Genomic DNA, 15,371 nt, shown 5'->3' on the forward strand with positions numbered 1-15,371 from the left:
TAAGAAGTTTCTCAGAAATGGCAGCTCCTTCAGCTGTTAAAGGAACAGTAACACCAAAAAATGAAAGAGCTTTAAAGTAATAAAAATATAATGCACTGTTGCCCTGCACTGGTAAAACTGGTGTGTTTGCTATAGTAACACTACTATAATTTATATAATAAGCTGCTGTGTAGCCACGGGGGCAGCCATTAAAGCTGGAAAAAAGGAGAAAAGGCGCAGGTTACATAGCAGATAACAGATAAGTTCTGTAGAATACAATAGTGTTTTATCTGTTATCTGCTATGTGCCTGTGCCTTTTCTCCTTTGAATGGCTGCCTCCATGGCTACATAGCAGCTTATTTATATAAATTATAGTAGACTTTCTGAAGTAAACACACAACTTTTACCAGTGCAGGGCAGCAGCACATTATATTTTAGTTACTTTTATACACTTTCATTTTTTGGTGTTACTGTTCCTTTAAAAGCAAGGTCTTGCTTATCTCCATATGCAGTTACACATTTCTGATTGGAGGTGTACCTGTTACCAATGTGTGTTTCTGGCACTGCAGTTTCCCTACATTACTATGGCAACCTGACACAAGAAAATAAGTTGTTGACTTGGTGATGGGCCCATGGTTTTCACTGCTGCCATAGATCAATCAATGACTGCCTTTGAAAGTTATTTAAAAGATTCTTTAAAATTACTAACCATTGTTTCCAGAAAAAAATCTGAAGAGCAAGTGAAGAGCAAAGTTTTTAATTATGTACAAAGACAGAGGGGTTCAGCTTGTACATTTCAGTGCCATAAAAAATGAATAAATAAATGTTAAACATTGAAAGTTTTCAATATTTGCTATCGTTTTACAGCTGTGGGAGTAGATTTTACAGAAAGTTTATTAAGTAACTTCAGCAAATCAGTGGGAGCAAAGCGCAAATAATTTCAGATTTGAATAAACTTCCTAACTGAATCATAAGAAAAGTGTCACAACAAGGCTATATTCATCCTTTCAGAGAAGACATTCCCGCTCTCATAATCTCATCCACCAACAGGATATTGCTTGCAATCACAGTACTAAAAAATAAAAGCATAGGAAAGATTTAGCATGAGCACCAATTTCACAAAAATAACCAGTTAATTGGAAAATAAGTAGTGGTGCTAGATTTTCCTTTTTATGATGTGTCATCAAATAAGTGGAAATTTTAGAATGCATATACTTGCTATGCAAAGGTAAAATATACAACTTTAACTTTAAAAATGCATTAGTCAATATGTTGCTTATATAATATTGGGGAAAAGATAAGCATATAAAAGCATGTTCTATCATGTGTGTATCAAGTGAAACTCAAATATCAAGAAATGCATTGGTAACGTGATTACCAGGAATGAAGCAGCTGCTTCTTAACACTGTAGTTATCCCAAATTCCTGCCTCAGATGAAATCATAGGTTCACCTATAAATGCAAAAAGTGTCAGAATTGATGAGAACATTAAAACAGAAAAGAGAGAAGGAATAACATGTAACGGCACAGTGAACAAGTTCTCTAATGTTTGTCACATGTAACAATATTTCACAGATGAGATCTGCTGATTTTCTGCTGATCAGCAACAAAGGAAAAGGTAAATAATGACTAAAAATCTGGGAGCATATGGGGTTGCTGACCTACAATTGAGGCAGTAGGCCAATCTGTTAGTTCAGTACAATTTTGCCATCTACCTGTATGATCAAACTGCATAAATATCCAGCAGTTTGTGCTATGTCAGGTATGGCACTATTCACCCCACGTGGTCAGCTAATTAGCAAAACGCAAACATACACAAATATACAACTGTTACACAAAATAATCTAGGAGGAAATCATGTTTTAGCCATAGGTTTCCTCCTGCCTTGACTTATAAAGCCCCCCTGAATGATTTTACACAGAACACACCTGTTTATTAAAAAGGCAAGAAAATCAAACTTGAGTGTTAATCAGATAACACTGTACTGTACTTCTGAATACATATAGAAGGAAAAGCCACCTTCTACCGCAGAGGTAAAAGTACATATATTAATTTAGCACAGATGTAAGGCCAAGGGAGCTACAAAGCACACTTGGGTGTTCTCTATGCCAATAGCATCCATTCAGATTTTTGTTTAAAGAAAATAGAATTGTTGTACAGACAATACAATATACATACCAGTGTTTAAATCAACACCAATGAGCTGGCTTGAATCTGCATATTCTGTCTGAAGTTTTACAAGTGTCTCCTGGGGGTCATAACCAGAGTTTTGGGCAAGCACCTTTATATTGTAGAGAAAAACCAGATTAAGTAAAAATGAATGAGCTCTCTGGGTCTCTCCCACCCTTTTCCTGAATGGCAGTAAGGAATTATTTGCTCTTCTGGGTACTCCTACAGTGAAGTGAAGTCTGCATGCAGAGATGCTATTGTACAATGCTGATAAATGGTGGTAAAACAGATTTTGTTTGGCATACAGAATGACAAATCAAATTAGAATGACAAATCAACATGAAGACTTATCTTGGAAAGGAGATTGTAGGAAAGATTGGTTTGCAAACTGGCCATGACACTATACTGGAACTAGGCAGGAATTGGAGACATGGCAAAAACAGCAAGGTACCTTGCATCTAAATCGCTTTCCTGCTTTAGACTTGGCTCACCTGTTAATTGTTTTGGGGAGTAAGCTTATTGGCCTGCTAAAAAAGACCAGCCAATTATTGTTTCAAAGGCAGGCATGGCAAACAAGAACCTCTACTGCCAACTACATTACTTTCATTGGTTATAACTACCTTGGGAATGATGAGAAGTGCATCAGCAAAAGCCTGAACACCAAGTTGGGCACGTCCTTTTACATTAGGCTTGTGCTTCACAAGAGCATCAGCGATTGCTACTTCCAGTGCCCCTGCGCCTGGAACCACTGAACCTTTCAAGAAAATTAAAAGAAAAATGTTAAAAGGTAATCAAGAATGTTGACTGAGGCTTCAGAAGACAATTCATATTTTTAATGCACTATTTTACATTTTATTTGTCCAGATTTATTAGCCACAATAAATATTTCATGCTTTTAGCACCCACCCCCAAATATAATATGAATTAACTTACAATCTTCAATTGCATTCTTTACAGCACGAAGTCCATCCCTTATGGCATCTTTAATTTGTGTTATTGTGTGCTTATTTGGCCCTTTGATTAATAGCGTCACAGACCGTGGGTTCTCACACTGTTCTATAAAAGTGAATTTTTCTTCCCCCTAAAAAGAAAGAAAAATAAAAAATATCATGATGAAATAAACAAACAGTAAATTATAATGACCTTATCCTCATGGTCAGTTGCACCGACAGTGTGGCGTGTATGACTGCAATGCTAATTAACAGATTTTAAATCAAAGCATCAATATGATCAAAACCTACCAGTGTGTATTCATAGACAAGACCAGCATGTCCTAAGCATTCAGGTGTGAGGTCATCCACAGAATTCATGGCATTGCCACCACAAGCCAAAGTCAATCTGTACAAAGGACCAAGCCTTAGTCATTATCACTGGTCTTAAATTCCCAAAATAAAAGCACAACTAGACATGAGCATATTTGGTTAAAGATAATGTAGAGCTTGTTCTGCCTGAACCCCAACATGTATCTTAAGCAAAATCAGTTGTGACTACAATCAGTAAGCTACACTACTGCTCACAACAAATATAATTCATTCATTAGAAGTAAGAGTTGAAAAAGCTCTTAAAGGTTTCTGTTTTAATTTGGTTGGGAAAGTAAATAGTTTAAAACCTGTAAAGAATCCAGGAGTACACCAAGAGGGCAGCCTGCAAGTAGGCAGAGAAGGACATGATGCTGACTTCATTATTCTAGAGTAGCCACTTTGAAGCCAAATCAAAAGCATTGGTTAAGGCTGGGTACAAGTTGACTATTGCTAAAAATCACCACTTGAAGGCCAGGGGGGGAGGGGGTCGAGTTTTCCTTTAACTGTTGGACATGTTATGCAATTTTGGATTTAATTGATGTACTGGCTTGCGGATTTTAAAATTATGGCCAATAAAAATACAGAATTTTAACATATCAGTTCACATGGCATATTGCTGCAGGCAAAAGACCTTCTGAGCAAATACTAAACTGGGGGTGATGGCTCAATGGAGCTTGTTTTTTGTTTGCAACTATACTTTTCCATATAAAGGGGGTTGCAGTTTACTACTACCGTAGATTTTCACTTTGCTGTATTTGCCAAAGGGATTATCTTGTCAGCATAAAATTATATATTGTATTATATTTTCAAACAAAAATGAAATATACAAACCAAGGTAGGCATTAAACAAATTTTGACTACTAACCTCTCCATATTTCTTCTCTTTGCTCTACGAAGTGCCACAATTCCTTCTTTGGCAAGGGCATCCAAGGAAAATGGGTCAATACCCTAAAATAAAACAGATATGCTCTAAATGCCATTTTTTGCAAATATTTTCTGCAGCATAAATGTAAAATCACATATGAAACCTGGACCAGAGCATTGAGGAAAAAAACAAGTTTACCCAGATTACAGGAGACAAATATACCCTACAAATTACCTGTGGTTGCCTATAGATATATAGCATGTACAGATTTGTAGATATGCAATATTGCTTATTAAAGCACAGTATTTAAAGGGGATGTAAACCCTGCTACACTGCACAACTAAACTTTACTCAGTTGTAGCTGGACTACAAATCCCAGAATGCAACATCATGGTTGTATTCTTAAAGCAATATTGCGCAATAAAACTTTTACTGAACTTATCCCCACATCTCTACAGCCAGCGACTGCTTTAAAATGCAAAAATCCTCCAATGAGAACCCCAGCTGATCTGTGTAAATCTGGCTCCCTGTACATTGTCCTGCAACAGGAGTTGGGAGCATTAAGCAGAGTTTCACAGCACTGAACAAGTCTGTCCTTTATTCCCATGCAGCGCCAGATTTGTGATCCGGGCGCCCCGAGGCCGTCCCTGTTGGTCGCCCCCCACCTCCCCCTGTGCGCATGCGCAAACAACCGATCCCCCCCCCGGCAGTGAGCATATGGGAGCAAACTTTAAAAATACCGTTGCGGCAGGGGGGCATGCCGCCCCTAAACCTATGTGCTGCTCACATAGAAAAAAAAAAAAAAAAAAGGATAGAAATGACCCCTGCCAATCTGAAAGATGTATATATTGCATTTATTGATCAATATATCCTGTCTAAACCATAGACAGGATGGAAAGGAAAACAAACCTAAAAAAACCAAAGCACCCCACTGTATATATTTTCACAATTTGCCTGTCTCAACTTCATGCACCATAATAGAAACCTTTTACAAAGTAGTCCCTCTTTCCAGCCTAAACTGTTGCTTTAATTTTGCTGTGTAATTTTAATTAACACTCTAGCAGGGACAGTTGTTGGTAATGGACTGCAGCCAAAAATAATGCTGGAAATGGAGGAAACAAAACACCAAACTAGAGACAATTGCAAATATTGGGTCTGTTAAGTGCATCTGTATCTGAAGGCAAACACAGCTTAAAATACAAGCTAGCAGCTGTGCTTAACATTTGATAAAAAAAAAAAAAATATATAACTGATACTGCAACATCCGCTGTAGCCCTGAATTAAACATGTGCAAACAAAATTATTGCTGCACGATCTACATTAATATATAAATCAAATGTACTGTGCTTCTGAATACGTGCAAGAGAATAAAATCTCCTACCGCAGAGGAAAAAGGACAGACATCTATTTAGCACAGTTTTAAGGCCAAGGGAGCTAGAAAGCACACTTGGGTGTTCTCTGTGCATTTAAGATATTGTCAGGATAACCTTACCTTTTGATTTATCACAATGAAACCTTTGCCGGTATCTCCACACATTTTCTGCTTTAGGGCTATGATTTTATTCACCCTTTCTTCAATAAACTTTCTCTCTGCTTTAACCAGTTTTTCACGTTCATCTGCACTTTTGTAGAAGAACCCAGAATTCACCTCTCTGTGAAAAAAATTTACATTTTTTGTCAAGATAAAAATTTGTCTTCAAATTCCAAAATAAAATTACTGTATATACTCGAGTATAAGCCTAGTTTTTCATCACCCAAAATGTGCTCAAAAAGTCACCCTTGGCTTATACTCAAGTCGGGTGCCATGGGTCCCTCCAAACTAGCACCCTCTGTCCTTTGTGTGCAAATTAGGCCACCCGCAACCAGACCCCCCAGTGCCCTGGCCCGCTGCCAAATTTATCTTCATCTACCATCCTCACCTGTCCCATTCTGCACTAGACATTTCACTTTATATTCTATATAAACTATATATAGTTTTGAAGGATTTTAACTCTTTGTGTTTTAGCTTGGTTGCCGAGTACTCTTAAGGTATCATTGTTGATAAAACAATTGTTTTTGTTGACCCTCCACTTACAGAGCTAGTTTACAGTTTTTATTTGAAATAAATATTTAAAAACATATACCCCACTGATGCCTCATTTAATGTAATTTTATTGGTATTTATTTTGATGAAACTTAGCAGTAGCGGCTGCATTTCCCACCCTAGGCTTATACTCGAGTCAATAAGTTTTTCCAGGTTTCTTAGGTAAAATTAGGTACCTCGGCTTATATTCGGATCGGCTTATACTCGAGTATATACGGTAAGCAAAAGCCCTGAGGATGCTAGCACGGTTTAAAGGTTTGGGACTGCCTTAAGTCTCCTCCAATGTAGTAAATTTTTGGTTTTACAAATCTAAAATTAGCCATTAAAACTGCTATCTGGTTTCTTTGGAGGTACTTATTGAACCCAGATAGTGACTGACCGGAAGATGAATGAAATGAACCTGAATATAAAAATGTCACAATTAGCCTATGTTTTGGTGCTGAAACTACTAAACAAAAAAAAACAAAAAAAAAAAAAAAAACCAGGAAAACTAAACCCATCTTGCAAGTACAGGGATCCTATTCAGCCTACTCCTCCTACCCCAAAACGACCCTGCTCCCCCTCTAAATGGGCAGAAAAGGTACAGTAGGGTAAACACTGGCTTGGCACTGACCACATAACAGGAATATGCACACATTTGTTGCTGGCTTTCAGTGTACATGCTCCTTGTTGGCTCTCAGTGCCAGGAATATGACATGACAGTCACACAAGGCTAGAACATACATACGTTTTTTCATATTCCAGAGACACATTGCAAGTGAGGATAAAAGCATCTTCAACACGCTTCTTCATATCTGGATGACGAGCTCCATGATCCAAGACAAGCCCTCTTATCAGCCTGCGGTGGAAAAATAAACTAATTTAGAGTCTTCTATTGTTAGAGAAATATATTCTAGAAAGTGCATTTATTAAAGAGTATTTATTAAAGATTAAAGTTCCTCCCACCTACTAAGTCTTTTTATGTAATTTGCTACAGATTTACATAGAGTTCTGCTTTATCTAAATGATGGAAATTGTGGCGCACACAAAGAACTGTGTGAAACCACATCATTTTGTACTTATTTGGACCTGTGCACAGTTTTTTTAAGTGCGCACAATACAATTTTTTTTCACCTACAGCCAAGTAATTAGAGGGAACACTGATGGGAAGGCCTGTAGGGGAGGATGGGGTTGAAGTGACTAGAGAGCAGAGGGACAGCTTCCAGACCCAGAGCTGCAATCTGGCCCCCTTGTTGCCCAGATTGCAAATGTTATGGTTTGTTGCAATTGAGTGGGTAAAGCAGCAGTTGGCAAATATGAAGGCAAAAATAAGTGTGTACACTTTGTTGGACTGTGGAAGACAACATGAAGATGCCACCATAAACAGCACCAAGAAATTTTCTTTAGCATGGTGTCTGACTGCAAGAACCACTGCACGATTAAGCAGAATTCAGCCATGCACAGCTAGTCTTTAGACATTTTAGGAAAACTTTTTTTGCAGTTTCATGAAGAGAGATAGGTTATAGTTATATATCTACGGTTTTCAGAAATTCAACAAAACACTTGTAGCAAAATGATGACACCTGCTTCTCGTCACCAACTTTACACAATGTAAATTTTGCAGTGCTTTAAAATAACTTTACAAATAAGGAATAAAGATAGGATAGGCATAGTCAGAAGAGCTTACATCATAAAGCCTTGTGTAAATCATTCATTTTTACATTACCACAAGCAAAAAACTTAAGACTGTACATGCTACAATATACCTTACAAATATTTCTGCAGAAGGTTAGTACTGTTACACAAGATAAGACCCAGCTGCTGAAAGACAAAGGATGGTACTCACGTAGTATCACTTTCTGTTTTGTGTTTCATCTCCATAATTTCAACCATGTATAAATCAATAGGCTCATTTGGTTGTCGAATAGCCAAAACAGAATCCACAACAGCCTGAGACATAATAATAAATCCACATTAATAAAAAAAACACCATTTAGTTATGTAGTATATATGTTTTGTGTGCCAATTGCTACTGCAAAATTAAGGGGTTGTTAACCCACAAACCTGCTCTAAGAAAATCTAATTTTTATCAGCTTTCCAACATACAAGAGAAAAAAAAATAAAAAAGTGTACAAGGCACTGTGAGAAATTGAGTCTGGTTTGAAATAGGGATGCACCGAATCCATTATTTTGGGGTTTGGATAAACCCTGAATCCTTCACCGAATCCTAATTTGCAGAAGGGCTAAACAGAACTGCGCACTTAAAATTTTACTTATGTGTCCACGAAATCAAAAGTCACATGATTTTTAGGATATGGATTTAGTTCGGCCAGACACCGATTTACCCGAATCCAAATCCTGCTGAAAAATGTCCGAATTCTGGATTCAGTACATTCCTAGTTTGAAGGAAAACAGCAAGGTGATACAGATCCTTTCAATAGCATTAACATTTACAAATAACCAATGTTTGTATTGTATACCTGAAAGTAATTAGAATTAAACTTTATTTTGGGAAAAAATAAAGATCCAGACTTACTACTAAGCTGGCTATATCACAAGACAATGATAAAACCACAACATATAAATCAAGCTACTTACTTCAGTTAAAATGTCGGCTAATTCAGCATGAACCTTGGTGCGAAGTGAAGTCCTTGCCACATTAATCAGAGTCTCCCTGTCCATTTCTTTGGACACTTTTACTTGCTCCAAAACTTCAAGTGCTTTGACCTTTGCTGCTTCAAAACCTTCAGTCACTATTCTGGGGTGCAGACCCTAGTGATAAAAACCAGACATTCAAAATTACCGTTCTATAATTGTCCTACTTAGAAGATTTCAATACTTAATATTAATATCTAAACAGAAGTTAATTATCTTAATTTGGAGCTTTCAGGTGTAAAAATTGCATGTTTTAAAAGGATACTGAACCTTATAAAACAAACAGAAATGTATAGACAAAGGGGTATCAGCAATAAGATCTCAACAGTTAGAAAACCAAAGCAAAGTGTCATCACCAGTAATGTTTCAAACCATTTTTTACAGCGCATGATAAATATACCCCTTACTGTGTCTTGTAAACAGTGATAGTTCCAAACAAAGATAATACATTTCTGGTTATCAAGGCATAAAAAAACACTACATCTGCTAGGTTTCTGAAAGACAATAACATCACATTTTTAAGGGATCCCATACATGTACTGGAATGCTATTATAAAGGTGCTTGCTTGGTTTCTTACACTTTTAGGAATAATGCAAGAAACAAATATTAACTCCCCCATTGCATTTTAAGTTATTGATATTCTACCACATACTAAGTCCCAATTTTGCTTTAATGTATATATAAAAAAATGATTTATGTCAAAATGTATACCTCTGAGATGTAGAGATCTGCTTGCTTCAGCAGCTCTCCAATGATCAGAACATTTGATGTGGTTCCATCTCCAGTAATGTCATCTTGTGCTGTGGCTACTTTAGCAATCAGCGAGGCTGTTGGATGTTGAATTTGCTAAAAAGTAAATAAGTATTGTATTCAGAACTACTTTACAAACATTTATTGCAGTAATGAGCAATGCATTAAAATGTCCACAATACAACATAAATCTGCAAACAGCAATACAATGTCAGAGAGCCCTGTCTAGAAAGTGTACAATCCGAGGGATATCTGGCCAAACCCAGAGATTTTTAGCATGTTTTTGAGTTAGTTTTTGAGATATAGTTAACCAGATCTTGCTTTCTCTGCCTTATACAGGAGTTGAAATATTTAGGACACTTACTTTCACTGCTTTCTTTATTTCAGATTTCTTTTAATGAACATCACTAAACATAGGCCAAAATAGGCATAATTTTTCATTTCAAAGCATTCTGGAACTTCTTTGTTGCATTTAAACACACACAACAACTGGCACCTACCTAACCCTTAGAATGTATAAACTGTATTCAGATGTAACTCTGATGACACCCAGTAAGATTTGGTTGCATCAGAAAGAAAAAGTACAAATGAAATTCCATTTAGCATGGTGTCTGACTGCAATAGCTACTGCAAAAGCTAAAGCAGAATTCATCCATGCCACCAGGATTAATATTAAAATGATTCATTATAGCTATCAATTCTTTACCACACTTTTTATATTGTATTATTGTAGTATGAAAACACAAAAATAAATGTTATGAAAAGACTGACAGTTTTTGAAATGGTAAAGAAAACTTGGAGGATCCAGAAGATCAAGTTACGGTGAGTTGAAACAGGATAGTCTCTGAATGCACAAACCAACTCATTCCTTGGTACACTCACCATTTCATGAAGCAAGACATTGCCATCTTTGGTAAGCTTGATGTCTCCAGCACCAGAAACAAGCCTGTGGAAAGCAGGGAATGGAAATGACAATAATGAACAACCTTAAAGAAAACTGAAAACCCATCTACCCAGACTCAGCTAGACTAAAATCATTTAAAACCTTTAAATGTTTGTGTATAACCAGTTAACCGTTAAAGGTGAAGTTTAGCCAAAGGCAAACACTGATGCCCCAGAATTTGCTGAACATCTGAAATTCTAAAGACTGCCTGATTAAGGCAGTGGTAAACTAGGTGTTACAAAGTTAAACTTAGGTTAACTTTCCTTCAAGGTCTCAATAACTTACACATCTAAAATATACATTTTTAAGTTTGCCTTGGCTTTAATTTTGCCACTGGTTAGCTTCCTTCACTCAACTCTCTTCTATTAATCCTCTTATGGCACACAAGGCAAACAAGGGCATTCAGAGCCTTTCCTAAGAAACATGATTATAAAATGATGAAGTACAAGATTCAGTGAATATTAAAAGATGCATTAATTCTAAGTAAAAAATATGCCCTGGCAAATGTTATATTTATTGGTTTAGCAGCCCTCTATATTGTTTCAGTATAAGCTTTATTTATCTAAAAACTCTGTGCCCACAAGACGTTTGAGAAATCTCTGCATCAACCAACACTTTTCAGTGCAGCCACACTACACATAGCAGGTTGCTATATACCGATTCTGGCCTGGCTGGCATTAAAACGCACATCATACTACTGTCATTTTCTGTGCTAGATTTGATTGCACTTTTACACTGTAGCACAAGTCACAATCAGATTTTTAACTACAAATTAGCTGCTGCCTAGGGATTTCCTCAGAAATCTAAAACATACAAATTAGAGGCTTGAAAACCTATAGTGTGATTGTCAATTTGTTTTTTTTTTTTAATAAAATCTAAAATTGCACTAAAAAAAAAAAAAACAGAAAAAAAGCCTCAAAGAATTCTCTCTGATTTCAGATTAGTTATAAGTAATCTTCATAGCTGTGGTCCCATGTACAGTCCTTATGTTAGTAAGAGGACCTGTCCATTAAAGGAACAGTAACACCAAAAAATGAAAGAGCTTTAAAGTAATAAAAATATAATGCACTGTTGCCCTGCACTGGTAAAACTGGTGTGTTTGCTACAGTAACACTACTATAATTTATATAATAAGCTGCTGTGTAGCCATGGGGGCAGCCATTCAAGCTGGAAAAAAGGAGAAAAGGCACAGGTTACATAGCAGATAACAGATAAGTTCTGTAGAATACAATAGTGTTTTATCTGTTATCTGCTATGTGCCTGTGCCTTTTCTCCTTTGAATGGCTGCCTCCATGGCTACATAGCAGCTTATTTATATAAATTATAGTAGACTTTCTGAAGTAAACACACAACTTTTACCAGTGCAGGGCAGCAGCACATTATATTTTAGTAACTTTTATTTACTTTCATTTTTTGGTGTTACTGTTCCTTTAAGATGATGACATAAACCTACACATTTTGTCAGGTAAACTTACAAGAAATTACAAGAAATCTGGAACTAGAGAGAATTCTGAGAATCCTTCTTCTTATATATATATATATTTGAGTGTAATTTTACATTAATTGTATTAAATCATTTTACAGGAAATTTTGCAAACTACTGCTCTGGTGAGAAAAAATTTTTATGCACTATCCAGAAATTGTAACTTTATACTAAATGTTTTAGATTAGGGTTAATGAAAATGCAAAATATTTGGAAACTTTTAAGGGAACTGGCAATCACTGGAAAGCATACGTATCTAGGACTTAAAGAAGGGTAAAGGTTGAATGACTAGGGGGGTGCCAGTGATTGTTATCACTTACCTGATACCCCAGGCTGGGGCTCCTATTAGCAAAAAACTGCACAAGCCCAGGGTACGTGCAGGTGAGCGATCCTCTTCAGTCTTCTTTCTTCGCACCAGCTGCGCTTGCACAGTAGAGTGAAAAATGTATGCTATAATTTTAATATAAAAAGTCTGCTTTTTAACTCTACTGCGCATGCATGGATTGCAGCAAAAGAAGAAGGAAGAGGATTGCTCGCCTGCTTGTACCCAGGGCTGGTGCCATTTTCTGCTAATAGGAGCATCAGTCTGAGGTATCAGGTAACCAGTCTTAATCATTGGGGGGGTGCCTAACATTTGCAACCCCCCCACAAGTGATTTTAACTTTCATTCTCCTTTAATACACAATTGTATGCCAGAAAAAAATGACAGGGTTAATATTCAAGTTCAGTAACTTAAAGCACCATAACCGGGGTGCAGCCACCGCACTCTGGCCTGGGTTAGAATTACGATTTGAAGCTATAATCAGACGGGAGAAATAGAGTTTTATTTACTTATAGCGTTCTAATGTACCCCGACACAACACTATCTGACAATAAACGTTATTAGCCGAGGCCCGGCCCTCCCAAAGCCCGTTGATAGACCTAAATGTGATTTACTGATTATAAAATAAAAGCATCCCTGAAAGTTTTTATTTTTCACAGCCATAAAAGAGAGCATCGCCCCATACCCAACTCTCACACTATAACTCCCCACAATCCTCCCAGCCCATGTGTCACCATGACAAGCGTCTCTCACATTTTCATGGTGCCTTTAGGCCCGAGGTTGGTCCGGAGCACGTCCTGGAGCCCCCTTGCCGCACTGATGTTCACAGCCAGGGCCGCCTGGGCTCGGGCTACCTCGGCTTTCGGATTGAGGGCTTTGACTGCGGCCATAGTGACGGGGGTAGAGACCGGCTCGGGAAGCGAATCCGAAGCAAATGAGACAATGAATCAGCTAGCGGCTCCCAGGCTTCCCCACCACGCCGCTCCCGAGAAGAAAAGGGGCCGGCATTCCAGAACAATCTAACGTGCTCTGTCGGCACGGAACGCCCAGCAAAGACCCCTATTGGCTCAATCACCTACTCCTACAAGCTTATTGGTCGACATGCTACTATCCGTCGAGTTCTCGCGTGATTTCGGTGACAGAGTTCAAACTGTCTAAGGGAAGTGGCGGTAGCGTTACCCGGGTTGCAAGGCGTAAGAGTTACATGGCCGCTTTTCTTTGTACCATGCCACTCTCCATTGCAAACTGATTTCCATGTTTAAAATATCTTGTTTCTGGAATATACTAGTCAGAAACTGTATACATGGTGCAGCTGAATCGAACCAATTGAGTTTGATTATGGTGTCACCCGCAACCAGATTCAGACTTTGGATGCATTTGTTATCTTTTGTTAATGACCAATAATGTATGTATATCTTTATTTATAAAGCGCTACTTATGTACGCAGCGCTGTACAGTAGAATACATTAATACAAACAGGGTGTTAATAAGATAATAGATAAATACAAAGTATAATAATAAATACAGCAGCAATAAGTTAAGAGGATGGAGGTCCCTGCCCCGTAGAGCTTACAATCTATATGGGAGGGGTAACTTACAGACACAAATAGGCAAATATAAGTGCTGTAGGTCACAGTGGGTGACACTACAATATAAGTGCCAGTTCCCAGATCAGGTGCTGGGCGAGTGTAAAGTAAAGTAAGTAAATGTTTCTTTTTACATTCAGGTCAATAACACATAGCATTTTGTGGTGTGTCAAACACCAGAAATACTCAAACGGTGTAATTACAAAAAAAATTACACTTAAAGCGCTTTTTGTGCATTGCGTGAATGGAGTATTTTTGCTGCAGAGATTCTCAGCATATATGATGACAAGGAATTTCCTGGCATTTTGTTGACAAACTGGAAGACAAAATGACACGTGTATCGTTGAAGTTTGTATCGTTAACAAAGCACTAAAGATAAAGCAAAAAAGGCAAAAATTTTGTGGCGGCATGGTGCCCAAGCCACACTGAAACTATACTCACATACGGAGCAATGGAGACAGGACACGCAGAATACTTTATCGCTAGGGTCGCACTGGGCCAGCGGGACACCGGGAAAATACCTGGTGTGCCCAGATCCAATTCCAGCTGCCCTCTCTCCTCCGATTGCATCTACTTGCTTGGGATGGACAGGGCCCCTCTGGCAGGTGTGTACAAGTGGGCCCGCACACCCCAGTCTGATCCTGTTCACCACGTCCTGTCCCTAGTGCTCCCTATGTGAGCTAAATGGACGTGCATGCTTGGGGTGGGGGTGGCCTCGAGGCACCGTGATTAAGAATCCAGCGTTAACATCCATGAGGTCAACAAAAGAGCATATTTTTAACAGATTTGCTGGCCAAATACATATACACGGAAAGATAAGCTGCCAACTTGCTCTGAAGGGTCCCAACTGGCAGTATAAATCCCAATGTATGGGCAGCTTACCAATGAAATTTTCAAAGGGGTTGTTCACCTTCAAATTAACTTTTAGTATGGCATAGACATTCTGAGACAATTTGCAACTGGTTTTCATTTTTTAGCGTTTTTTCAGCTATTTAGCTTTCTCTTCAGCAGCTCTCCAGTTTGGAATTTCAGCAGCTATCTGGTTGCTAGGGCCTTGTTGAATGAGAGACAAGAATATGAATAGTTTCCAGCCTTAGTAAACTGGGTTGGCTGAAACAGCTTCCATGCCATATAATGTATTTATTCCATGCCCAAAGACACCCTTTTTGTACAGTCCTGATAATGCAACTGTACTATACCCACTGTCTCATAATTGGTTCAATTGGCACATGTTTACACATGTGAGCAGTAACACC

The 15,371-nt window shown here is 38.0% G+C and overlaps 1 protein-coding gene and 4 non-coding genes across 5 annotated transcripts; all 5 read right to left on the bottom strand.

The window, feature by feature from the left end:
* Positions 1–720: 720 nt before the first annotated feature.
* cct6a (chaperonin containing TCP1 subunit 6A) lies at positions 721–13,510 on the bottom strand. The gene is given in 14 exon segments (NM_001001208.1): positions 721–1,051; positions 1,358–1,430; positions 2,157–2,259; positions 2,768–2,901; positions 3,081–3,228; positions 3,389–3,485; positions 4,314–4,396; positions 5,806–5,965; positions 7,124–7,234; positions 8,222–8,325; positions 8,974–9,147; positions 9,743–9,877; positions 10,664–10,727; positions 13,283–13,510. Coding segments are annotated over 14 exon segments (1,596 nt in total). The 5' UTR covers positions 13,420–13,510; the 3' UTR covers positions 721–978.
* On the bottom strand, positions 1,956–2,089 carry LOC116409387. The gene has a single exon (XR_004221828.1). It is a non-coding gene; the product is annotated as a small nucleolar RNA SNORA22 (small nucleolar RNA).
* LOC116409388 lies at positions 5,648–5,779 on the bottom strand. The gene has a single exon (XR_004221829.1). It is a non-coding gene; the product is annotated as a small nucleolar RNA SNORA22 (small nucleolar RNA).
* On the bottom strand, positions 7,710–7,835 carry LOC116409384. The gene has a single exon (XR_004221825.1). It is a non-coding gene; the product is annotated as a small nucleolar RNA SNORA15 (small nucleolar RNA).
* LOC116409382 lies at positions 10,301–10,439 on the bottom strand. The gene has a single exon (XR_004221823.1). It is a non-coding gene; the product is annotated as a small nucleolar RNA SNORA15 (small nucleolar RNA).
* Positions 13,511–15,371: the final 1,861 nt, after the last annotated feature.

Source organism: Xenopus tropicalis, chromosome 2 (genome assembly GCF_000004195.4).
Source record: "Xenopus tropicalis strain Nigerian chromosome 2, UCB_Xtro_10.0, whole genome shotgun sequence".
NCBI lineage: Eukaryota > Metazoa > Chordata > Amphibia > Anura > Pipidae > Xenopus > Xenopus tropicalis.